Below are 27,292 nucleotides of genomic sequence, written 5' to 3' on the forward strand. Positions count from 1 at the left end.
TTTGCTAGTATTTAGAAAATTTGTAATGGATGCAAGAGTGGATTTAGGAAAGTGATTTTATTCTTCATACCATCCTTTTCTGGTGTGGTACATCAAAAGCACACTGTCAGACTGGCTTTATAAATGGAATTAGGAAGTTTTCTTAAGTTTAAAAAGCTCTCATTTCTAGGATATTTGTGAAATATTCTGGACTTATCTTTTATGGGTAAATTTCTAACTCAAAACTGATTTAATGGTTCTTTTTTTTCCCCCTTGATAAATTTTGCTAGAGGCTTTAAAATAATTATTTTCAGATAGAGGTTTTGATTTTGTTGATCCTTTATTCCATTTCCTTAGTTTCTCTTTTTCTTTCATTCTGATTTCCTTAGGGTTTATTTTGCATAGACGGTTTTTTTTTTTTTTTTTTTTTAAAGACTATTAGAGAGAGAGGAGGAAGGGGCCGAGGGAGAGGGAGAGAGAAAATCCCAAGCAGGCTCCCCATCATAGGGCTCAACCTCATAATCCTGAGATCATGACCTGAGCTGAAACCAAGAGTAGGACACTCAACTGACTGAGCCACCTGGGTGCCCCAAAGTAAAATATTACTCCAGTTGCACATTACCAAGTCTTATATGCAGCTTTCACTTATTTAAATAATGCTGGACACCTATGTGTATTCCTCTGTATTGCAGTGAGAAAAATCCAAGAGATCTTTGAGATTTGAGGTGCATTTGCAATTTTTTTTTTAATTTTTTATTTATTTATGATAGTCACAGAGAGAGAGAGAGAGAGAGGCAGAGACACAGGCAGAGGGAGAAGCAGGCTCCACTCACCGGGAGCCCGATGCGGGATTCGATCCCGGGTCTCCAGGATCGCGGCATTTGCAATTTAAGATAAAAAATATCTTAAAAATATATTAAAAAGGTTATATGTCATTTCATTAGAAGTATTCAATTTTTTAAAAAATTTATTCATGAGAGAGAGAGGCAGACACACAGGCAGAGAAGCAGGCTCCATGCAGGGAGCCCAACGTGGGACTCGATCCTGGGCCTCCACGATCACTCCCCAGGCCGAAGGTGGCACTAAACCACTGGGCCACCAGGGCTGCCCTAATTTTTAATATGCCTTGTTTTCTGAAGTTAGTATTTTCAATTCAAGCATATGGGCATAAGAATTTCTTTCAGGCTGTCTTCATAGATTCCTTCTAGTCTTTTTTTCTTTTTAAGATTTTATTATTTATTCATGAGACACACAGGGAGAGAGAGAGAGGCAGAGACACAGGCAGAGGGAGAAGCAGGCTCCACGCAGGAAGCTGGACGTGGGACTTGATCCTGGGTCTGCAGGATCACGCCCTGGGCCGAAGGCGGAGCTAAACCACTGAACTCCTGGTGCTGCCCTACTTCTAGTCTTAATTGTTATGTTGTCTGAAACTCTGTATGACGGTCTTTGGTCATTCACTGAGATTTGCTTTATGGTTTACTGATATTTTTATAAATATGCCACGTGTAAAGTTTTACCTAACAGTTGAGTGACAGTTTAAGTATTAAATCTAGTTTTTAAAATTCTATTCTTTTATATACTTACTACCTCTCAGTTATCACTGATACTTTGGGCCTAAATTTCTCTTTGTGTTAATTGCTTTGTAGATTTCAAAGCCTGTTGTTTCAGTTTTTAATTCCTGGTGAATTGCTCTATTTATCATTGTTAAGCTCACTTTTTATCTCAAGACCTTTTTTTCACCTTAAAGTCAATTTTATCTGCTTAATAGTTTCACAATTTCATTTGGCATTTTTTCATTCCATCAATTTAAACTATCACGTCATTGTGTTTACGGATTATCTTTTTAAAAACCACATAGTGGGGATCCCTGGGTGGCGCAGCAGTTTGGCGCCTGCCTTTGGCCCAGGGCGCAATCCTGGAGACCCGGGATCGAATCCCACATCGGGCTCCCGGTGCATGGAGCCTGCTTCTCCCTCTGCCTGTGTCTCTGCCTCTCTCTCTCTCTCTCTCTCTCTCTGTGACTATCATAAATAAATTAAAAAAAAATTAAAAAAAAAACCACATAGTTTTTAAACTGGCAAGTTTATGGTATTTACGTTTACTGCGCCTACTGACATTCAGATTTCTATTGTTTGTGTGATGTGTTTTTTGCTTGTTTGCCTTCAACAGGGTTCATTTTCTTAACTACAAATTGTTTGCCTCCTGCTACTTTTTTTTTTTTTTTAATTCACGAGAGAGACAGAGACACAGGTAGAGGGAGAAGAAGCAGGCTCCTCGCAGGCAGCCTGATGCGGGACTCGATCCTGAGACCCGGGACCACTACCCAAGCCAAAGGCAGACAGACACCCAACCGCTGAGCCACCCAGGTGCCCCTAATTTACTTTTAATTCAACCTAACCCTTGCTAGCCTTAAAACAGTACACAAATCCTTTCAGGTTTACTTTACATAGCTTTTAACTACCACAGTGAACTTAAAATAGGAAACCAAAATAATTGTTTGGCAATGCTGCTGCTGGACACTAGTTCAAACTGCCTTCTTGGCATTTGCAGGTTTACATCCTTCTTGGCATTTGCAGGATGTAAACCGTCTTCAACCTTTTCTTCCTTACACTTAGAATTTTTAAGGATTAAGTATTGGGAGGTACTTATAATCAACAGACATTCCTCCTTCACCTCTGGAAGGCAGTGTCTTTCCTGTTTAATTACTACTGACTTAGGTTTTGCAACAAACAAAACAAACCTAAATCCTATCCAGTTCTCCCAAATTCAGGATAAGAATAGGACTGAAATGCCAATTGTTAAGCCTTCTAAGACTTATCAAGTATTTATTTGCATTTCCTTGGACAGTCTAAAGTACATGGGGGTATAAGCATTTTTCTAGACAGAGGATACATTAGCCTTCAATTCTTTTATGTTTTTTCTATCCCTAGAAGATTAGGCACCAGATGCTCTATCTAGACCATAGGACCTCAATCATTTTTTTTTATCCCAACAACCTAAACTACTTGATACATTTTTGTCAGGAACAGGGATTTTCAAACAGGAGCTATTATAAGACTCACTGGAGCATGGAGTTCTTCCTCTATGCCTACTGAAATGTCATTTATTCAAATGAATTGAAATCCATTCACATTCATTTATTCCCCCATTTTCTCTTCCAGTACATAAGGCTAAATTATTCTGACACAACACATCCAAACTATTTTAGTTTTCAGAATCAATAGCATCTGAAGGTTTAAAAATTTGCCCATCTAAAGACCCTCGTCAATAAGCAAATTTTTATAAATGTCTCTGATGACTTGTCTACAAACTACCATCAGGTCAATAAAATTCAATATGTGAAAATCAAACCTCAGGTGTGCAAAACGCATGGTTCACGGAGTAAATAGATTACGTTTATTCTAATTACATGACTTGACAATGTGCACTGTCATCCAAAAAGTAATTGCATTTATTATCAATTGCTATTTCTTGACTAGTATGAAGATGTAAATTTACATAAAGTGTTTTATATACTTTGATCCTGCCATTTGTAAACATTTTTAAGGATGTTTGTGAACCAATATTGTATGCCGAATCTATATTATTCCTAGAACGTTACCAATGTAACATCACAAACCATTCTCATGTTGACTCATTGAAGCTGAGGGTCTATTACATGAGGAAATCAGTTGATTATTTTTATACACATCACACTTGGTTATGATTTTATGCATTGCACTGGTTACTCTTTGTATTGAAAACAAACTGGGAAATTAAAGTAGGAACTAAACTGCCAGATGTTGTTTTACACTAATGACTAGAGTCAGAGTCACCATGTACATAAATTATTTTAATAGTGAAGAAAAGAAAAAATGACTTGGATGCCATACTGTTAGAACTAAAACAATTTGATAATTTCATTAAAAACCTGCTTCTATATACTGTAATATTAAACAATGGCTTCATCCTACCAAGTATAAAAGGTAACCACTTTTAACGTGAGTTCCCTAAGACACTAAGCCATAAAATTTTATTTCAGGGACAAAAATACAACACTTTATAGCATTACCTTGATTTCCCTATTTCTAATTACATTTTAACATCTTATTCTGGATGGGTCCATATGATTTCAAGGGGATTTTAACTCAAGGTCTTGGAAGCAAAAATTTAGGAAATTCTAAACAAGAAGATGCACAGCACATGTATGTAAATCAGAAAGCAACAGTGAATGGAAGGTGGCTAACCTTTAACTATTTTGAATTTTGGACCCTTGTTATTTTGTCACATTGATATTTGTTTTAAAAGTAAGGAATGTTGGATTTCTTAATACATGATAATTCACAAAACTGACCTCTTTTGGTCCAGAACTACTTAAAAGTATTCTACTTGTAAGTATTCTAAGGCCAAAACATGAAAAATCTTTAAATTTTAGAGATATTATGTATGGAAACTTAAAACACGACTTTTCAAGTATGAATTTAAGAGTCAAAACATTCTTCACAGTTAAGATTTGGTATTTAAAGGGGGACAAAGGTAATAAAATTAGCTATCAAAGTGGCAGAATAGCAGTGAAACTATTTTTAAAAATCCACGAAATAAAAGCCCTAAAGAATAATCTAAAATAAAAAGGCAAAATATGCTTGAGAAAAATAGGAGAGCCTAGAACTGGATGAGAGGACAAATAAAACAAGATTAACCAGAAAGAATAAGATCATTTCCATCTACAGTTTATACACATAAAAGAAAGACATACTGGGGGGAGGAGCAAGATGGCGGAAGAGTAGGGTCTCCAAATCACCTGTCTCCACCAAATTACCTAGAAAACCTTCAAATTACCCTGAAAATCTATGAATTCGGCCTGAGATTTAAAGAGAGACCAGCTGGAATGCTACAGTGAGAAGAGTTCGCGCATCTATCAAGGCTAAGCATTCTTGATGAATGTGCCTGCCATTCAGTGACTCTAAGAGGCTGAGCCCCTATTAAGTGAAGGGAATGTACAGAGGCAGCACCCACTGGGGCCAGAGAAGACTGAAGGAGGCTCGAGACCATGGCCTGGTTCTAGTGTAACTGATAAATAAAGCCGACTCTCTGAGCTGAGTTTCAGGGAGAAAGGTACTGATGGGAGTCACTCTCTGAAGAGGTGAACCATGAAGCAGAAACGAAAAAGGAAGCATCTAGAAAGGACAAGTTCCCCACAAACTGTAAAGAGGTCAAAAGCAAGTACTAACGTAGAAGTTGTTCTACAGCATGAACAAAGCGCAGTGGCCTCAACTTCAGGCCAGACAGAAAAGAAAAGGAATCTTCTTCCTCTTCAGAATGCTTCAGCACCTCCTCCCAAGAAAAGCTCACTGGTGCTGGAATCCTAGAATCAAGCAAATGTGATCCACCACCTGGCCATTCTTTGGAAGACAATACTCCGGTCCCTGAGGCAAAAGGTGAATCAGAATACTTCTGTTATTCCTCCTTGAGTCATCTGTCTTCTGCAGAAATCTTAAAAAAGCAGAAGGATACACCACAGCCTGGTGAGAGTACCTCACAGGAAGAACACAGTGCCGTTGTCTCAAGTGACCTCCCCTGTGCCTCTGACAATAAGAATACTGAATTCTGGAAGAACCAAGAGAATGTGCCTCAGCCTGAGTCATATGTGGTCTCTCCTGGCAGTGAGATTGCAGGAGAAAAGTCTTCCTCAGAATAGTCTGCATCTCCCCTTCTGAGCAAACAATCAAGAGAGCAAAAAGGCAACATCTGGAATAAAATAAAATATCTACAAACCAAAAAAAAAAAAAAAAAAAAAAAAAAAAAAAGGAAAGACATACTGAATTTCACTTATCTTTGTACAGTGCAGATGGGTTATTTTTAGGTATCAATATACTTAATAATCACCCTGTGACTTAGAACATGACAGTAAAACAAAGATTATACTGTTAATTTTTGTTATGGTTATGGACTTTGACCTGCTTGACAGGCTGAGTCAAGTGTTCATGATTCAATTATTAGTTTTTTTTCTTTGACTTGGATGTTCCCAGTCACTTATAACAACATATTTTAACAGATGTGCTTTTTCTTTTAGTACTTCTAATAATATGCTAGAAGTATCCTTGGGGATCTGGAAGACGAAAGAACCGTTACCACCTATTAGGTAACCTGACTGCTGCCATAGACATTTAAGTTTTCTTCTTCTAAACAGTTCCAGTTTAACATTCTAAGAATTCCAGGCGCCCTTTGGGTAAAACAAATACCCTTGAATTTAGTAAAAAAAAAAAAAAAAAAAAGTTTAAACATCTGGTTGTTTTATAAACCCAAAGCTGTTTTCTTAGGAAACAGGAGTATATAGAACACTGATTTTAGTACATTTTAGAGATGTGAAAGCAAAATAGCTCAAGTCTTTTGTTTTGGTTAAGAGTTTTGGTCTTTTTGATTTGCATTAAATTTGTCACTTTTGTATCAAAAGATAAAGAATTATATGCTTCCTGGGAACTTTTAAAATAAGACTTTGGATTAAATAAGACCTTGACAAAAAAACAAAAGGTAATTTTAAACCTTTTTCTTTTTTGATTGAAAAGTCTTCTGAAATTGACTGCTTTAAGATTAGAGTTTGCTAAATGATAGTTATAAAACACTGTAGAGTAAGAGGATGATAAAATATTAGAGGCACACTTTATAAGCATCCTTACTACCTCTGTCATTTGAAAAGTTATCAGTGGCTAACTTATCAATGCCATCAGATTTTAAGTATTCATACAATTAAATTATGCCTATCATTAAATTTTATAGGATCAAATATCACAAAGCCAAATTCCACTTAAAACTTCCAGAGTTTAACCACAAAATAATATGTACCTTAGACTTGAAGTTTTTGGTTGTAAATTTCTAGAAGGTGAGAGAGATGAAGTTCCGTTTCTCATGTCCTTTAATAGTCCCTTAAATGGTATGTAAGATCAACGCCAAGGTTTCAGTTGTTGTGAACTACTAAATATCAGCTATTAAAAACAAAACAAAATCCTGATGGGAAGGTTTATAGGTTTATCATTATAACTAAAATTTATGAAAATGAAGGAATGGTTCTATTTATTTTGGGTCAAACTGAAGTCAGGTTACTGGATTACTATATTTGAATGCCCATTGTCTTTTAAATCTTGATAATTTTTCAAAACAGTTCAAGATGTGCTAACTTGGATAAAATGCTTTAACACTTATCATTATATTGAAAATTGAGCCCTGAAATTTATTTTAATATGGTCTTCTATATAGGAAATAATCCTAAATACACTAAAAATTGGCCAAGAAACTCTAAGAAATCTTTATTGCTTCTTAATGAAAGTCTAGTTAAATTATACTCTTAAACTAAGATTATCTGTTTATTCCAAAAGCCCAATTCTTTGTTTTAAAACGTAAGAATTCTGTATATTGCTAAGGACCTGAAGCATCACAAACTTATTTAGCAATCTTTTTTTTTATAATCACAGTATGGGTATCAGGAGTTGGATTCTGAAATCAAGTAATTTCTATTTTTCCAAAGTGTAGTAATCATCTTAGATATTTTTTATATATTCGGTTCATATTTGATCTTAAAACATTCTAATTTTCTGTCTTGTAAAATAACTTCTAAAATTTTTGAAGAAAAGTTTTCTTATCTAGTCTTGCATAGATTTCAGTGCAGATCAAAATTAAACTGAACCATATCTTCTACCCAAAACTGTATTAAGGAGAATGAATTTTCCTTTATTAACATATTCAATAAATAACCACATCATAAGGTTAAAGGGCTTTTGAAAATATCATTTTAGCTGAATAAGTAGGGAAAGTATACATACTATCTTTGGATGTACTTAAGTAAAATGCTCTATAACTGCAAAAACTGGAATGTTATATATCTGACTAAAACATAGAACTATATAAACTAAAGAGAAGGAACAGAATATGTCAGGCATAATTAGACAATTCAGATGCAGAAAGGGTTATTTCCTCATTTGTTCACAATAAGTTTTGGAACTATATAGCTCCTAACGAAGTGGGTGGAGATTTTCTTGTTAACTTCAAAAAAAGCTATAAACTCCCAATGTGTAGTATTGAAATATTCCTAACTTTGATGCACTTCCTGAAATGAACCTTTTTGTTCACCTTTTGAAGGAAAGTAACTGATGCTTCAAAGAAAACAAAAAGTACTTCATTACTAATGGATATGATTAGTTCACTTTTAGAGTATTCAGACAAGGTTAAATTTAAAGATGAGAAGACATTAAAAATATATTGGGTCTATAGGATTTTTTAATCCAAAAAACGGACATCTCCCTCAAAAGGGATGAATAAAAATCCCTGCAAATGCACCGCTCCATATTCTCCCCTTTCAGTGCAGACTACATTGTAGAAACAAAATCTCTCTTAAGAGAACTATTTGTGAGAAATAATGACTATCCCTAAAGATACTCAACTCTCAATTTTTACTACTTAAGAAAAGTCAATAGTAATTGTTCTTAATATAAAGGTTTAGCTTTGGGGAAAAGTGAGCCTTTCAAAATTTTAACTTAGGTTTAATCTAGTTGATTGGCATGGAACACAAGTGCCCATGGCATTATCTATGCTTCTTGTAGGTTTGGAAAGTCATTTCAGTCTGCTCCCTTATTTAAATAGTTCCAAGCCTCTGAACTGAACAATGTGAACAAATCTGGTGATGAAGCACAGACTAAGTCCTTAAAATATCTTAATTTCACAGTCCCTTGTCCCATAAAATATATATAAGCACCACCAAAACTGGAGCCAAGATCTGAACAGGTGATGTAACAGCAGGAACTATAATTTAATCACATCATATCATATTACACTTATGTAACATTCTATATTTTGCCTGTTGATATGTAACATAGTTAAGTTTATTACAAGCATTATTTCCTAAGACTTACGGTATAAGTACTTCTTTTCAAGTATTACCGCGTATTTAATAGTGTTTACCTATTTCTTAACATTAAGTAAATCAGTGATAAATGTATATAATGCGATACACATTGTGCCATTTCTCCCTACCCTGTGTTAAGATATTAACAAAATCAATTAAGAAAACCAAAACAACTATTGAAATTGAAACAAGGCTATCAACATCACAGATGCGTGTCGGAGTAGGTCAACAGCATTTCCCCCTTAACATGAGGGTATTCTCATCAAAAATGCTTCTTATCTTTAGGCTAGTATTACTTTAGCAGCAGCTGGTCTTCAGGACAAGTAGATCAGAAGTTTCAAGTGAAAATGACACTGAATTACTCTGAGAAAACATCAATCCACATTACTAATAAAAGATGCAAACTGCTGGTGTCACCGTAACATAAAAATTGTGTTTTCCCTTTTTTAACATGTGATTTAGTTCATTTATGTGATGACAACACTTTGAAGTTCTCATGGCACACCAATGAGATTATCTGTTTTAATATTTAAATTATAACTACAATAACTAGAAAAAAGTCAGTGCCTCAGTGGCTTTAAACCACATCAATCTCAATGTTTTTCAAAATGATGATGCAATTAAATCTATGCTTCTGCAACAATAGTGCAATACAGTATCCTCTCCTGAATACAGGAGTTGAGGTTTATCCAAGTAGAAGCTTTAAATAAGGTAGATTGTTGCCAAATACATATCAGTCTTGCATGTTTGATACAACATGTATTAGGAAAGCTAAAACTGACTTGTAAATCTATACTCAGCTAAAGCTTCACATAAGCAGCAATGGAAATGAACAGAGGTGCACTCAATATAAAACACTTTTCAAAACTACTGCAAAAAACAAATGACAAAAAGTGGTTAAGAACAATTGAACATATGTTGTGTGTACCACATGTAAAAGGAAGAATGGACCTTGTGGTTGCTTGCACTGTTTGAATTATGTGAAGGTGAAATTAAGACTTAGTCCACTTCCATCTCTCCAGAAGATTTAGTATGCTGGGAGCTGTCTTTTGTTGTATCTGCTTTAGTTTCAGTCCCACTCTGTCCATCCATTGGTCCATTGTGTTCACTATTAGCTTTTGCTTTGTCTTCAGCAACCTCTACTTTCGGTTTGGGCTTGTAAATGATGGGGTTACAAAAATTATCCAGGTCCTAAAGACATGAAGAAAAGTGATTATATTAAAAATACCACAGAACAGGTTACCATTAACTTTCTAAATTTCCACATTACTGTGACATTCCTGAACTTATGTTAGCTCAGTTAGATAACCAAGTTTCTTCAAATACGTCAATGAAGCATCACTTCTGGGTTAGTGCATGTTAGTGTCGACAGGGAACTCTTAAATCTTTAATAATGATACTTTGTATCTAATCTTCCTAAAAACTGGTTCCTTATAATGACAGTTTTCTTGGGCAGAAATAATTTTTAATTTATTCCTTTAAATTATGCCATCAAAAAACACCTACTTTATAAATTGATACTTACAGGAAAACAGCTTTAATAAGTGGAATTGTAGAACTACATTGAAGGAAAATGTGAATTCATGAATGTGAATGCAATTTAATAATTTAAAGTAAATACAATGTATTTTTTCTATCTTGGCTTAGTTCTTTTTAACAAGGAAATAAAAGACCATTAAAATCCGTCAAGACCAGTGTCAAGAGATTGGCATAGGGATGGAAAGATAAGGAGTTAGCATCCTGGGGGGATGTTTTAGTGGCAAACTGCTCTTACCACACTCTATATCTCATTTGATTAGGAACAAACTATTATAGCTTCTTTGCCAAACTTTCTTAAAAGGAAAATACTTTTATTTGATTAAAAAAAAAAAACCCAAAACCCTGAAAATACACTGAACTAGATTAAAAAAAAAAAAAGCACCTGAAATTTCATCTTCTAGATTAACATTAACATTTTGGTGAGTATTCTTTTAGATATATGTCCATGCAGACACATACATGCAAACCTACAAATCTATGAAGATACTTCCTAGATTTATTTATACAGCGAGAGAGCTGTACATTTAGATTCTGTAATCTTTCCTTTTTCACTCAGTATGTTGTATACATCTATCTAAATAGATCTCTGTATCTAAAATTATGTAATGGTTGCAAAGTGTTGTATGGATGCTTCAATTTATCTAGTTTCTTACTGATAGGTTATTTGTTTATTGCAATTTTTTGCTAATTAATAAGCAAGGGTATTTATGTGCCTATACTTATCTAATGTTCAATTTATGATGAATTCCTAGAATTGTGATCTCTGGGTTAATGTGTACTTCATTTATTTTTTAAAAGATTTTATTTATTCATGAGAGAGAGAGAGAGAGAGAGAGAGGCAGAGACACAGGCAGAGGGAGAAGCAGGCCCCATGCAGGGAGCCCGATGCAGGACTTGATCCCGGGTCTCCAGGGTCATGCCCTGGGCTGAAGGGGGCGCTAAACCGCTCAGCCACCTGGGCTGCCCTGTGTACTTTCTTTAAATTTCTATACATATACAGACACAAAATATAACAAATTCAACTAAGTTGCTCAGGGAGAGCATCCATTTCTTCCCACCCTTGACAACTTAGGACAAAGACAATGTAAACACATAACCATGAATCAGATGAAAAAAAAAAAATGGGTGAGAACCACCTGAGGATGAACACCTTTTCATGTATTTATAGGACATGTATACCTTCTTTTGTCCATTGCTTATCCAATGTCTTTATTCATTTTTCTACTTAGATGCTGATCTTTATTATTGTTCGTCTCCATATTTTTCATGGTGTTTTTTTTCTATGATAATCTTTAGACTGGGAAGTTTATCTCAGAAATAACTTTACCACAGAATTTTACAGTTTTCAAATAATGTCAAACATCTACAAAGTTTTACAACAGAGACTTAGAAGTCTTATCTAGTCTAGAAGTCTGACATATTTAGCAGTAAGAAATTGTCATATTGCTTTATTTCATTCCGTATGATACTTAAAACGTAAAAAACCAGCCTTGTGTATGTGACTAAATCAAGGAACAGGATGTCCTACCTAGAATCTTTTTTTTTTTTTTTTTTTTTGCAAAATTAAAAATTAGCCTTAAATTTGTTTCTGTGAGTTTTTTTGAAAGTTGAATATTTCCCAAAGTATGGCTCCCATTAAAAATATTTAATGCTTGAACACATTAAGCAGAATTTTATAAGTTACTTACCTTTGACTTTGCAACTATTTCTGAAACTTTCACCACAGGATCTTGAGTGAGACTTAGTTTGTTCTGTGCATTCATCTTACTGTTCAGCCAACTCATGGCTTCACTAATGTATTTTTCAACTTTTTCCACATCAGCAGGATCCAGATGATCGTATCTTTCATCCTATTAAGTAACAGATTTATTTCAGTAAGCATCAATTAATAATTTCCTTTTAAGAGATTTAGATTCTTACTGAATGCATGCCTCACATGTACCCACGGAAATAAGCCACATACAAATTGCATAGAATTGAAGACTGGGAGAAAGAAAAAAATCAGTTCTCGATTTTTAAAAAGAAAGGTTTTCTGAAGAAGTCAGGTTTGCCAAGAAATGCCTAGTGGACAATATTCAGGAGAACAGTTCTTAGCCAAGAAAGAAGCTGCATGGAATTGAATTTGTTAGAAAATAGAGAGAAATAAGGGAAGAAGGCATACTGCAAGCTAGACAGAAAATTCCCAATATACAGCAGAACGTTAAGGAGAATTACAGAGAATGCGGTGTTTTAAAACTGCAAAGCTTAATCCCATATGCTTCCTTCTGCTTGTATGATTACATATACGCATACTTGATCTTGAACTCAGTTTCTGGGTCTCCACATTTTCTTGAATCCCCTCCTACTTCATGGATCACATCTTAAATTCCTTCTCATTCATCCTTTTATATGCCTGCTTTCAAAAAAAGTAGCCTGAACCTCTTCCCTTAACTCCAAACTCTATATCCATCTTTCAATTTGAATTTCTATTTCTAAAGACTGAAATGACCACCTACGTTTCAAAGTCCTGATCATACCCCCACCTACTCTTCTCAGTTCCCCCCATATTAGTAAATGGCTGATTTTATCCTCCCAGGCCATATCTCTAGTCATTTTTGACTCCTTGGTCACATTTACATAAAAATCTGTCACCAGATCTTACTAGGTCTGCCTTTAAAATATGAGCAAATATCTGACCCCTTCAATATCCAAGGTTCAAGCTTCTATCATTTATTATTCTAATATCCCAATTAATGTGTTTCTGTATCCTTTAAAAAAGTCAAATTATATCAGTTCTTTTTTTTTTTTTTTAAGATTTTTATTTATTTATTCATGAGAGACAGAGACACAGGCAGAGGGAGAAGCAGGCTCCATGCAGGGAACCCAACGTGGAACTCAAACCCGGGTCTCCAGGATCAGGCCCTGGGCTGAAGGCAGCGCTAAACTGCTGAGCCACCCAGGCTGCCCCAAATTATATCAGTTCTATGGTCAAAAACCTCCAATGGATATCTCAAAGCCAAACTTCTACAACAGCCTAGTAGGCACTAGGCCCTTTACGATATGGCAACTGCTAATCCCGTTTCCATTGTTTTAAGCCACTCTGGCCTCCTTACTGTTCCTCCAACACATTCTCCCCTAGAGGTTTTGTAACCACTTTCCCTTTTCTTTTATACTTAGGTTGTCTTGAGCCCTCACCTCCTTAATTCTTTCCTCACAGTATATCATCTTATTAGTCTGCCCTTCTGACAAATCTCCTCCACATTTGGTGATTGACTTTTTCAATAGCCCTTTCTATCTGACTACTATATTTATTTTTATTTTTTCTATCTGACTACTTTAACTTATTTACTGCCTACCTTTCCCTATTGAAGCATATTAGAAATGGGTTCAATGTCTTCTTTGATGCTTGTAGTTCGAGCACCTTGAACTGATGACAGCCTGGCACATAAGAAGAACTCAAAATCTTTGAATATAATTGAAGTCTTGTCTTGCTTTGGGTATCTAAAATCCGCACACTCGAAGACTACTAAAATCTGGGGAACGGGGCCATGTAATTGCATGTGGATCTCTAATGCCAGATTTCAAATATTCTTGTTTTCATTTGTCTGCTTCCTTCTTACCTTTCCATTATCCTTATCTCTCTTTGTACCTGTATGGACAATTTGGACACTGACAGTAGCGGGCATATTCACAGTCAGTACCTGGATTCTTTTCAGTTGGCTGGATTATGATCTTTACAAAATTCAAAATCTATTTGTAAAATAAGTAACCTCTTTCCACATTGTGTAGCAAAAAGTAGTATAGCAGTTAGGAGTCTATATGTTAACTTCGCACTGTTCAGGTTTTAATCCGAATTCCATCATTTACAACCAGTATAATCCTTGACAAGTTTCTTAAGCACTGCAGTTTTCTTATATCCTTGTGAGAATAAAGTGAGATAATCCATGAAATGTGTTTATATTCACTGTTTTATAAACAGTTTTTAAATTTTTTTTTAAAGATTTTATTTATTCATGAGAGACACAGAGAGAGAGAGAGAGAGAGGCAGAGGCACAGGCAGAGGGAGAAGCAGGCTCCATGCAGGGAGCCCGATGCCGGACTCGATCCCGGGACTCCAGGATCACGCCCCGGGCCAAAGGCAGATGCTTAACTGCGGAGCCACCCGGGCTGCCCTATAAACAGTTTATAAGTTATTATGAAGATAACCTGCCTGAATCTGGTGTTAGCCTCTTCTGTTTACTGATTTTAACACCAGTGGTAAAAACTGGGGAAATTATAGTGAATATTTAAAGTAAGGGTCAGCAAACTTGTCCTGCAGGCCAAATCCAACTAGCTACCTGTTTTTTTTTTTTTTTTTTTTAAGGTTTTATTTATTTATAAGGGAAGGGGGAGAGAGAGAATCTCAGGCCGACTCTGCATGGAGCCTGTAAAGCCTAAAATATTTACTATTTGTTCATTTAAAGAAAAAGTCTGCTACTCTCTCAGGTTTAGAGGGAAAAAATGGTAAGCTTAATTTTGTCAAATCTTACTGTTATGTCCAAAAGGAGAGATCATTTATATAAATATTTGAGGCTTAAAAACAGTGAAAAAGGGATCCCTGGGTGGCGCAGCGGTTTGGCGCCTGCCTTTGGCCCAGGGCGCGATCCTGGAGACCCGGGATCGAATCCCACGTCGGGCTCCCGGTGCATGGAGCCTGCTTCTCCCTCTGCCTGTGTCTCTGCCTCTCTCTCTCTCTCTCTCTGTGTGACTATCATAAATAAATAAAATTAAAAAAAAAAAACAGTGAAAAAGTCAAGGGTATAGATTTTAGTTTGTATATATGAGAGAATATAGGGTACAGGAGATTACAAGTGTCCACTGGACTGGAGAACAAAGAGCAATCAAAAGCAAAAGAGGCCAAAGAACAAAATAAAGCCTAACAGAGTCCTGTCTCAAAGGAGGCCTGTGATAATACAAAGTCCAAGAAAACTTTTTTCACTGTGTCAATAATGAAATCCCTAAGAAAAAAATGGATTTAGTCACTGGATGAAAGTGTGATTTTAAGGAATTTTAAGATATTAAATTCACATAACTGTGTATTTTAAGGAAGTACCCTTTAACAATGATTTTTCAATAAAAAAAAAAAAATACAGGTTTTTTTGAGAGAGAAAGAGCACGTGCCCATAAGCCAGAGGATCCCAAGCAGGCACCAAGTTCAGCATGGAGCCCAGCACAGGGCTCGATTCCAGGACCCTAAGACCATGACCTGAGGTGAAATCAAGAGTCAGACACTCAAATGATTGAGCCACCCAGGCGCCCTTCCAATAAAAAAAGTTTTAAGTTTGGTACACAAGGTTTCTGGAATTTGGTGGCACAACTACTATGAGCTGAGAATTTGCACATTGACCCAGCTCTACCATGTAACTATACACATGCCATCAGCAGCAGTGGGCCTTGTGTCTTCCGTACCTTGTTTCTGTATGCTTCTATCACTTTCATAACAAGCTGAATCTTTTTTCCCAAGTCGTTTAAAGCTTTTGGTCTCTCTTCATGTTCCATGTACCTCATCTGAATAGGCTGGCCATATTTCTGTTACGAAATTTTTTTAAAAGAAAAAGGTTATTAACAGAAAACAACTTTTAACAGAAGACAACTTTTATTGGACCTTTACATGATGATGAATAGGAAAGAAAGCTGGCCAGATAAAAATATGCCTCTCCTCTGTTTCCTTACATGAAAGTAAATTCCAGTAGTTATTTCCTTATGCAATCCTGAGATGCCTAACTAATGATTTGTATCTCTCATTTATTAAGACTATTTCTTGATTCCTCTCAAACACAAAGGCAACACTTTTAATTTCTTCAAAGTTAGGTGTTAAAAATTTACAGAATTATTAAAAATAAGACCATAAGGACAATTTGGTACAGAATTCATGTTTGAAACTTGGTTTCAAATATTTCTGTGTGTAACTCTGTAAACAACATGATTACTGGGATTTCTGGATATGCAGCTTCTGTAACTTTGAGGAGGGGATGCATTAGAACAATGAATACCTATTTTATATTCTTTATCATTAAAAAAATCAGCTTATTTTAGAATTTTAGATTTTCAGATAAGTTATAAAGGAAATAATTGAGCATCAAGTACCCCTCTCATTGCTATCCTCTAATGTTAACATCTTATTACATACACTTGTCAAAACTAAGAAATCAACACTGACACAGTACTATTAACTGAACTCCAGACCTCATGTGGACTTCATAATTTTCTGTTCCAGGATACCAAATTGCATTTAGTTTATTTACATCATATTTTTATTATATTATATGTATTTTAAATATTATATTTATTTGATAGACAGCAAAAGCAGGCGGAATGGCAGCGGGAGAGGGAGAGGGAAAAGCAGGGAGCTCTATACGAGATTTGACCCTAGACCCTTGGGATTATGACCTGAGCCAAAGGCAGATGCTTAACTGACTGAGCCACCTAGGCACTCCTTATTGTAAATGTTTTTGAAAGAGGACCAAGGACTGTATTTTTTAACAGCCAACAACAACCACAACACAAAAGCCTGTGGAAACTTCTGTAACATTCACTTCTGTGGTTACTTATATATTTGGGGTGAAATAATCCGAAGAGCTGCTGGGCTTTTCAGTTATTTCTACTGACCCCAGCTACCTGGCTGCTCCTAATGCCCAAAATATATACATTCTCTTAGGGACATGGGGAGTAACACCACCTCCAAGATAAAATGTGATAAAACCTAGTTTCGCTATCATAAGCTTAGGTTTTCTAGTTGCTTTCTAATTATTCCATTTGGAAGTAATTTACTGGCATAAAGGCAATTTTAATCTTTGCAAGATATTAACACTTTTGCTTGTAAGTAACTTTTCTTACATTCCCTGCCTCCCCCAAGTCCTAAAGAGCTGCCTTTTTCCATAGTCTAGGAATCATTATCAATGTCATCTGTTTTTCCCTTGCTAGTCAGAATGGCTCAAGGACCAGCAGCATCAGAATTTCTTGGAGGCTTGTTAAAAATGCAGAATAATGGGCCCACCACCTTCAGATATATATATTGAATCCTAGTCTGCATTTCAGCAAGAGCTCCTGGTAATTCATGTGAACATTAAAGTATTGCTATGATCTATCTACATTAAGAAGAAAAGAAATTTCCTATCATCCTTGTAATCTGAACTTAGAAGTATTTTTTTCAAGGTAGAGTAGACAAGCAGAAAGAAAAGAGTAATAATGGTCCTTTTTAAAAATCATTCCATTGACCTAGAAAAGGAGACTTGGTGGCCAGATCTATTTCTTTGTGGAAGGATATTTAAGAGCAGGAAAACTATTTTTGAATTTCTTCACTGGTCAGCTATCCATTACAGTTGCAATGTGAAAATACAAAAGGGCTGTATATTACTCTTCAAACTCTTAACAGTGAAGGGGGAGAGAAGCAGAGAAAGGGTGTATACTCTAATGGATAAGAAGGGATCAGGTTCACAAATCACTTCTCAATGACATTTCAGAAATATATGGCTAATGTAAAAGTAGTAACGCTCTAATCATCTGCTACGTATTCATATCTGAAAATCCTAACAAATATGAGTATACATTATTTGATTTACATGATATTGAAATATCATGTAATATTACTGACCTCTAAAAATGCTTTTAAGATCAGAAAACACTTCTTTCTACATATATCTTTCTTTAGTATTTTGCAATATATTTATTAAAAATAGACTGCTTTTAAAGCATGATTTTTAGGAAAATTTAATGTTTTATTCAAAACTAGCATGCACTTTAAAGAATTTACCTTTAGTTCTTGAAGCTTATCCACATAAATTTGTTTAGGTTGGTCCTCTCCTTCTTCATAAAGCCAATTTTCTGTGTCTTCCAATATTGCAGACAGTTTATTCAAGTCCTAATTATACATTTAAGAGACACTGACTGAAAAATGCTCTCCTTAGAAATAAAAGTTATCAAAGGAATGTTTTTCAAGTATAAAAGTAAATTTCAGATTTTCTGGCTTTGTATTCATAAACATGTTTTTTACCATAGTTCTACAATTAAGAGAAATAACTAAGAACCATTCCTAAAATGGCTCAAGGAGATTGGCAACAGTAACACACATTTGGTATGTTTATTTACATAATTTGTATTAACATTGTCAAACAAGATTTTTTCAGTCGTTTTTTCAATATTCAATGTTTTTTCAATATTTTCAATATTTCAAACAAGAGAGAGTGGACTGGGAGGGGGCAGAAGGAGAGAGAGGGGAGGGAGGGGCAGAGGGAGACAGACAGAAGCAGACTCCCTATTGAGCATGGAGCCCATGAGATCATGACCTGAGCCAAAATCAAGGGTCAGATGCTTAACTGACTGAACCACCCAGGTGCCCCTCAAATAGTTCTAATAAAAAATTATAAAATTTAGACTTACTTCTTGAGTGATGAATTTTTCATAGACTGTGCCCAGCTTGTCTCTAAAATCATATACATATTCTTCAACAGCATTCTTAGCATCATTTCTTTCTTTCTCTAATTTATCTTGCATTATCATCTTCCCCTATTCAAAATGTTTAGATTAGTTGCTATTAAGACTATGCAGGAGAGTCATCAGGGAAATGCATATCAAAACCACAATGAGATATCACCTTATAACTGTAAGAATGGCTAGAATCAAGAAGACAAGAAATAACAAGTGTTGGTGAAGGTATGGAGAAAACCCCTCATGCAGTGCAGCCACTGTGGAAAACAGTATGGAGGTGGATCTAATAATTCCACTATTGGGTATTTTTCCAAAGAAAACAAAAATAATTATATGTATTCACCCCCATGTTTATTGCAGCATGATTTACAATAGCCAAGAAACAGATACAATCCAAGTATCCACTGATAGATGAATGGATAAAGAGGGTGTGGGCCGTGTGTGGGTAATGGAGTATTAGTCATTATAAAGGATGAAATCTTGCTAATTGCAACAGTATAAATGGACCTATGCTAAGTGAAACAAGTTAGACAGAAACAAATACCATATGATTTCACTTATATGTGATCTATAAAACAAAACAAATGAATAAACAAAGAGCAAAGATAGGCCCATAAATAGAAGTGATGGTTGCCAGAGGGGAGATGGGTGGGCGGATAGGCAAAATAGGTGAAAAGGAGTGGAGAAACTGGAGATACAGGCTTAAAGTTATGGAATGAATAAGTCATGGGGATAAAAGGTACAGCATAGGGAATACAGTCAATGGTATGATAACAGTGCATAGTGAGAGAGGAGAGCCACACTTGTGAGCATACCATGATGTATATACAGACTGGTTTATCGCTATGTTGTGTATCTGAAACTAAAGTAACATCGTGTATCAACTAGACCTCAGTTTAAAAAAAAATAATATGCATTAGGGAAATGCAAACCCAAACTCCTTCATACCTACTAGAATGACTATAATCAGACATGGATTATAAGAAATGGACAGTGTTAGTGAGGATGTGAAGAATTTTTAACCCTTGAAACATTGCTAATTGGGAATGTAAAATGCTATAGCTGTTATGTAAAACAATTTGTTGGTTCCTCAAAAAGCTACACAAAGAATTACAATATGACCGGCAATTTCACTTCTAGGTATATAATCAAAGGAACTCAAAACAGCTATTTGTATGCTAATGCTCACTAAAGCATTATTCACAATTGCCAAAAGGTAAAAAACGAATGGTTAAATAAAATGTATATATCCAGTGCAATATTATTCTATTATAAAAAGGTATAGAGTTCTGATACATGTTACAATACACATGAACTTTGAAGATATGATGCTAAGTGTACAAAACCAGATAACAAAGGACAAATATTTTATGATTACATTCATATGATTTATCTAGAATAGACAAATCCACAGAGACAGAAAGTGACCAGAGTTTATTGGGGGGTGGGGGAAGGGAAGAATAGTAAGTTATTAATGATGAAAGACTCTCTGGGGTTATGAAAAAGTTTTGGAAATAGGCAGTGGTGACAATTGCACAAAATTGTGAATTTAATAATGCCGCTGAATTGTTGTACACTTCAATGAAATAGTAAATTTCAGGTTATATACATTTTATTAGTTTTAAACATTAGTAATGTGTAATATTACAAAGGCACTGAACTGTACACTTTAAATGGGTGAACTGTATGTTACGTGAATTGTATCTCAATTTTGAAAACCCCACATAGACCATGTCATTGTACATACCAGGATTCAATTCCCTGGCTCCCCATTTACTAGTTTTGAGATCACAGGAAGGTCACTGAACCTCTAAGCCTCAGTTTTCTTATCCTAAAACAGAATACAACTAGCTACCTCTTAGGGATGTTAGTAAGATGGACATATTTCACATAAAATTTTAGTATTGTGGCTAGCACATAACTCATCCCGAATAAATATTAGCTCTGGGAGAAGATATAATACAGTGGTTGTGATCTTGAGCTTTGAAACAGACTACCCAGATCCAACTCAAAGGTACTCTCTGGTCATGGATGATTTAGTCCACCTGTTCCTGTTTCCTCATCTGTAAAACATAAACCTCTAACAGTACTTATACCTCACAGGTTTGTTTTGAGGATTAAATGAGACCTCAAAGTCTCATGTAAAGAGGCTAGAAAATATTATTGTTATAATTAAAGCAAAGAAAAAATCTGAGGATTGTAAAATATGATTATTGTTATAATTAAAGCAAAGAACTAAAGAATCTGAGGATTGTAATACCCAAAATTTTCACTTTAACAGAAACATAATGTTTTAAACAGAAGACTACAGTGCACTGACATTTGGAATCTAAAATAGTGAGACATTTAAAACCTTAAGAAAGATTTTATACACAAAGTTTGCCATAGCAGCGCTTGTCTACAATTTATTTTGGCAAATTTGGGGAAATTAGTCTCAAAACAAATTCTGAATTACTCAGGTCTTCAGGAATGCTTGCTTTACCTAAAATGCAGCAATGCATTTTATTAGTTAATAAATAGACAAAAAACTGTAAAGTCAAAATCTCTTGAAGAATTCCAAGAATAATGCACACTGATGGGAGAATATGGGGAACTTCAAAGAAAATTGACCTCCTTTAACGACAGCCAAGCCTGTAAAAATAACCACTGCTTAAATAAAACTTTCAAAAATAAAATTACTTTTTACACAACTGCTAGTCAAGCAACAAAACTCTTCAAGAGACTGTAAAATTAAACACATAGACACATAAAGAAAATTTCAAGAATGACAACAGATCTTAAGAAGTACTAAACGTAAGTCAGACAAACATTTTGAATAGAGCCTTATCTTTAAGAACAACACATTAGAAGAGGGGAGCTGTTAACACTTCCCCTTAGACTGTGTTGGGTGTTAGTGTTAAAGTCAGAGTAACAAGGGGGTAAGAATCAACAGTATTAGAATGGTCTTTCTTTATAGTGGAGAAAACGCATGTTTTTTCACATAGCTCTGATAAAAGCTACACTGTACATGACATTAATATAGCTCAGTATTTTGTCCAAAATAAAGTAGTTCAATTATTTATTTAATAATTCCTTAAGTTATGGACTAGTTCCCAAAATTGGTGGCGGTGGGGGTGGGGATGGGGGTGGTAGTGGTGAATAATCATTGACTTCTACAAAAATTTCAGAATACACTACCACTTATTTCAACATCACCTGAGATTTACATACCTCATTTTCAATGTAGCTGTTGAGAAGATCTTGGCCCAACTGTCTACACAGGCTGCTCTGAATAGGCAGATCAATACTCTTGACTTTTCCTTTTTTAATGGTCTGGTTTAATCGATCTTGTTTGTCTGAGGGAGCTGACTGCAAAGAGAAATGCAAGAGAAGTACAAATTTCTAAAGCCAGTTTGAAAATAGATTTAAGTGATTTCAGATGAAACAAAAAAGTAAAATCAAAACTATTACCATCTATTTTACGTAATACTACTTTAATACGGGTAGTATTTTATACTCTGTGTACACTAAATCTTTTAATATAAAAACTACTGAGATGGAAATGCAAATTAAAGCCACAATGAGATGCCACTTCAAACCCATTAGGGACAACAATAACGAAAAAAAAAAAAAGGAAAATAACAAGAGTTGGTAAGGATATGGAGAAACTGGAACCCTTATAAATTGCTGACAAGATTATAAAATGTTGAAACCATCCTGGAAAACAGCTGGGCAGTTCCTGGGTGGTGAAACGCTATAAAAATTATTGTAATAATAGTTGCAAAACTCTGTATTAAAAACCATTGAATTGTACACTTAAAATTGGTGGACTATATGGTGTGTAAACTGTATTTCAAGCTGTTAAACAATTAAAGCCAAAAATATCAAATAAAATTAAAAATCCAGAAAAAGACTTAATTGAAAAATAATTTCAATTTTTAAGTTATTGGAGAGCCTAGGATTTGAAACTGAATCTTTATAACCTCTGAAGAAAATCTGTACTTCTAACCAATATAGATTCAATTCTGTTCAGGTTAGAAAAACCTGTTGAAGATGGTATTTAGAGCATCTAGGTCATTGGGTTAGGGTCTCTCCCTTTTATTGGCAAGGACTGTCTCAATAAAATAATGACTTTCAATGAAAGAGTTATCCTTTAAAGTTTTACTTTCAAAAATATTTTGCACAAAGGAAAATATTTTATGATATGCAGCAAAATGCTTAATTTTGAGATGAAAGAAAAAAATTTACTGTCAATTTAAGTTTTCTTCACTTAGCTTATTCCATTTCCTATTTTTCTGGGATTACATTGTTTTTGAATAGACAAAAAATTACTGAAAAATGCATTTTTTTTCCTACCAAGGAGATAATTTTACTTATATTGTTAGGGTTCATTCTTTTTAAAAATCCTCTATAATTCCCTGAATTGTATTTATTCTGGTTATAGGCTTCTATACTTTTCCACATTACTAAGATTTAAAATATCAACTCTATTAAAAGCATGCAATATAAAGTAAATATATTACTCAAAACATCAATCTCTAAAAGACACAATCATAAAAATAGTAAAACACACCTTTGTTTTGGTTCCTGTATGATCGATTTCCTCTTCTGGGGTATGTTCAGCATGGCATTTTTGATGCCCTCCTTCTTCTTGGTCAACTTGCATTTTATCCTGGATAGAAAATATGTAATTGCAAATATTTGTATAGTGTCTTCCTTTTTTTTTTTTTTTTAATAAGCAGCATCTTAGTGTTCAAAACTGCTTTGTAATATGTGAACATAGTACAGTAGAAGGTTTTCTTTTTTTTTCTTTTTTTTTTTAAACTTTACTCCTTTTTTTTTTTTTAAAGATTTATTCATTTATTTATGATAGACATAGAGAGAGAGAGAGAGAGAGAGAGAGAGAGGCAGAGACACGGGAGGAGGGAGAAGCAGGCTCCATGCTGGGAGCCCGACGTGGGACTCGATCCCGGGACTCCAGAACCGTGCCCTGGGCCAAAGGCAGGCGCTAAACCGCTGAGCCACCCAGGGATCCCAGAAGGTTGTTTTTCAAATGAGAATACAAATAAACAGATTAAGGAAAAGAAAAAGACCTATTTGATGCTATGTGAATAAATGGTTTCATTCAGCTGTGGCCAAATAACTGCAAAAAAAGAAAAAAAAGAAACTGTTCTCAAGTTAAATTCAACAACCTAAATTCACAAGGATAAGCTTATGAAAAAAAAGAACATTAAATTTGACAAATGTTTATAAAGAACTTAATGTGGGAAAATAAGATACAAAATATGTGTATTACATAAATTCGGTATTTTTTAAATGTAGTAAAATACTCAGTACATCCAAACTTTCAAAGCAGATGTCTCTGTTTATTAAAATGTAAACTTCAAAGATTTTTTAATGTCTACAGGACAAACTTTCAATCAATAAGACTGTTAAAATAGATTCTACTTGGTAAATAATCACAAGTAATAGATTTTCTGGGTCTTTCTTAACCTTATTTATGACCATCCTCCTAAAAAGAAGCAAGCTTGGAATTCAGCAATCAGTATAATTTAAGTCTTCTAATATATTCAGATTATAATATATAAAATATAAACTACCTTTGAGGCTATCATAAATAGTACTTATTTGTGCCAAAGAGAAAAATAAGTTAGACGATAATTTACACCAGTGTTCTTTGCAGTTAAAGGGTCAATTATTTCCGGGATGCCTGGGTAGCTCAGTTGGGTAAGCAGCTGACTCTCGGTTTTGGCTCAGGTCATGCTCTCAGGCTCCTGGGATGGAGTCCTGCGTTGGGCTCCACCCTCAGTGGGAAGTCTGCTGGAGGATTCTCTCTCTCCTTCTGCCCCTCTCCCTGCACGCTAATACATAAATAAATCTTTGAAAATATTTTTTAAAAAAACAAGTGTTTCTGATATTCCACTCCTCACCACCTCCATAACCAACTTCCAAATATACAATTTCCCCTACCTGATTGAAAAGAGGTGAAAAAAGTAATATAGTGGTGAGTTAGTGTAATGAAGAAGGCACACAATTCTATTTCATGTAAGACTAAGAAAAAAATGCTGCCAATTAAGTAGCCAAAATCAGTTAGCATTTTTAACTTTATACTTATTGAAAGAGCTCTTCTATTGTGTTTATATCTCTAAAAGATAAACATATAAAGTGGTTAAGGTATTTCTAAAACTTCACATTCATAATCCAACTCTTTTAAATCAGTTAATGAAGTATTTTTCTACACAATATTGTCCGCTGTGCCATCAATAGCATTAGTTACCCAGCATTTGTTTAAAAATTGCTCTAATATGGTCTCTAATATTTTCTTGTAAGCCACTGATACCTATTCTTCAAGTGTTTTCTTTATCGTACTAAGGAGTCAGTAGATTGTTTTCAGACAACCATGACTCAAAGCCCTTCCATGAATGGTCTTTAATTTGTTGGCAGAAATGTCAAGGTGCCATTGCCAAGTCATGCCACTGGGAATAGCAACCAAATTCACACATGTACAGGTGATGAGAACTGTATCATGATAATTGCCATCAGCAACAGTGAGTAGAGGATATGATCATCTGCAAGACCTACCCTGATTTCAGATATATTAAAAGTGGAAAGCTGTACAGCTTACAACTTATTTGAGAGTAACTTGAAATGATTTAAGAAGGTTCATACAAATATCCACAGTGGGGAAACTGAAGAAGTGCTTCTAGACTCTGGCTTCTCTAATAGATTTTAAATTCCATGAGGGTTGAGATCATTTTTTTGTTCCCTGCTATATCCAAATACACATTCTAGTGCTTATAGTTACTTGCTAAATAAAAAGCAATTAAGAATAAAATCCACAGGTGCCTGGGTGGCGCAGTTGGTTAAGTGTCTGACTCTTGGTTTCAGCTCATGTCATGATCTCAGGGTCACGAAACTGAGCCCCACATTGGACTCTGTGCTCAGTGTGCGATCTGCTTGATATTCTCTCCTGCACCTGCCCTTCTAGGTCATGCTTTCTCTTTAAAACAGGTAAGTAGGGCAGCCCTGGTGGCCCAGTGGTTTAGTGCCGCCTTCAGCCTGGGGTGTGATCCTGGAGACCTGGGATCGAGCCCCAAACAGGCTCCTGCATGGAGCCTGTTTCTCCCTCTGCTTGTCTCTCTCTCTCTCTCTGTGTCTCTCATGAATAAATAAGATCTTTAAAAAAAATAGTAAGTAAATCTTTAAAAAAAAAAACCAAAAGAATAAAATCCAGAATCATTATCATGACCTATATAAAGACTTCACTGGATTTGTTCCTTGACCTACCTTACTTTCTTTCGTGACACTCTCTCTTTAAAAAAAATTAGTAAGTAAATCTTTAAAAAAACCAAAAGAATAAAATCCAGAATCATTATCATGAGCTATATAAAGACTTTACTGGATTTGTCCCTTGACCTACCTTATTTTTTTTCGTAACACTCTCCCCACCTTCTCCACTCCTGTATGTCATACATCAGCTACCCTTGTATTTGTTAAAAAAAGGTGGGGGTGGGGGGGCTTTTTGCCTCAGGGACTTTATACTTGTTATTCACTCAGACAACTACAAACCCACTCCTTACCTTCAAACTGCTTTTTCTTTTTCTTTTTTAGATTTTATTTATTTATTCATGAGAGACAGAGAGAGACAGAAAGAGAGGCAGAGACACAGGCAGAGGGAGAAGCAGGCCCCATGCAGGGAGCCTGATGCGGGACTTAATCCCAGGTCTCCAGGGTCATGCCCTGGGCTGAAGGTGGCACTAAACCGCTGAGCCACCTGGGCTGCCCCAAACTGCTTTTTCATCTTTCAGGCTGGCTTACCTGTTCCTTCCTCACAAGTGGCTTTCCTCATCACTATCACATAGTGTCCACTATGCATCCCCCCTCAATTTCCTGTATATTTATATAGTATCTTGTTGCTTCTAGCCTGTCCTTTCCCATTAGAATGTAAGTTACAGATAGATAGGGACCTTTTCTTCCTTGGCTATCACTATATCATATCCTCAGTGCCTAAAACAGTACCTGGTACATGTAATCGGATATTTTGAAAAAATAAAAAGATAAACCACAAATAGTAAAATCCAAGTATATTAGTACAATGAATAGAATATTGTCTTTCTGATCTCTGGTTTTGTGATAAAGCCTAAGCTGTGATAACTTCTTAGTATGACCATACATTAATATATATACCTAGAAGTATCAATTTAATTTTGAGATCTCCTTTAAAGAAAAATCAACATTCTGTTTTGATTTTTTTTCAGGAAAATCAAAGCTATCTTAATTTTTTTTAAAGCTATCTTAATTTTTAATGAAAAAGAGGCTCATAAAATAATGTTTCATAAATCCACTCAGGTAAAAGACAAAAAAAAAAAAAAAAAGACTCCTGCTGCTTACTCGGTTTATGTCAGAGCCAACAGTGTCAGGCAGGCAGGAAAGAGTAAAAAGAACTTACTACCACTTACCTTACCTTCTCCTCTA

General features: G+C 35.1%; 1 protein-coding gene across 2 annotated transcripts in view; it reads right to left on the minus strand.

Annotated features, from left to right (window-relative positions):
* Nucleotides 1–8,739: 8,739 nt before the first annotated feature.
* The window catches only part of HSPA4L (heat shock protein family A (Hsp70) member 4 like), a 52,016-nt gene continuing 33,463 nt past the window's right edge, over nt 8,740–27,292 (minus strand). For both annotated transcript variants that reach the window (XM_072788474.1, XM_072788475.1), the window contains exons 14-20: nt 23,391–23,489; nt 22,049–22,186; nt 18,791–18,916; nt 18,165–18,272; nt 15,821–15,940; nt 12,082–12,243; nt 8,740–10,045 (exon numbers count right to left, since the gene is read on the minus strand). In XM_072788474.1, coding sequence (XP_072644575.1) covers nt 9,854–10,045; nt 12,082–12,243; nt 15,821–15,940; nt 18,165–18,272; nt 18,791–18,916; nt 22,049–22,186; nt 23,391–23,489 — 945 coding nt within the window. In that variant the 3' untranslated portion in view covers nt 8,740–9,853. The remainder of the gene's footprint in view (nt 10,046–12,081; nt 12,244–15,820; nt 15,941–18,164; nt 18,273–18,790; nt 18,917–22,048; nt 22,187–23,390; nt 23,490–27,292) is intronic.

Source organism: Canis lupus, chromosome 20 (genome assembly GCF_048164855.1).
Source record: "Canis lupus baileyi chromosome 20, mCanLup2.hap1, whole genome shotgun sequence".
NCBI classification, from domain to species: domain Eukaryota; kingdom Metazoa; phylum Chordata; class Mammalia; order Carnivora; family Canidae; genus Canis; species Canis lupus.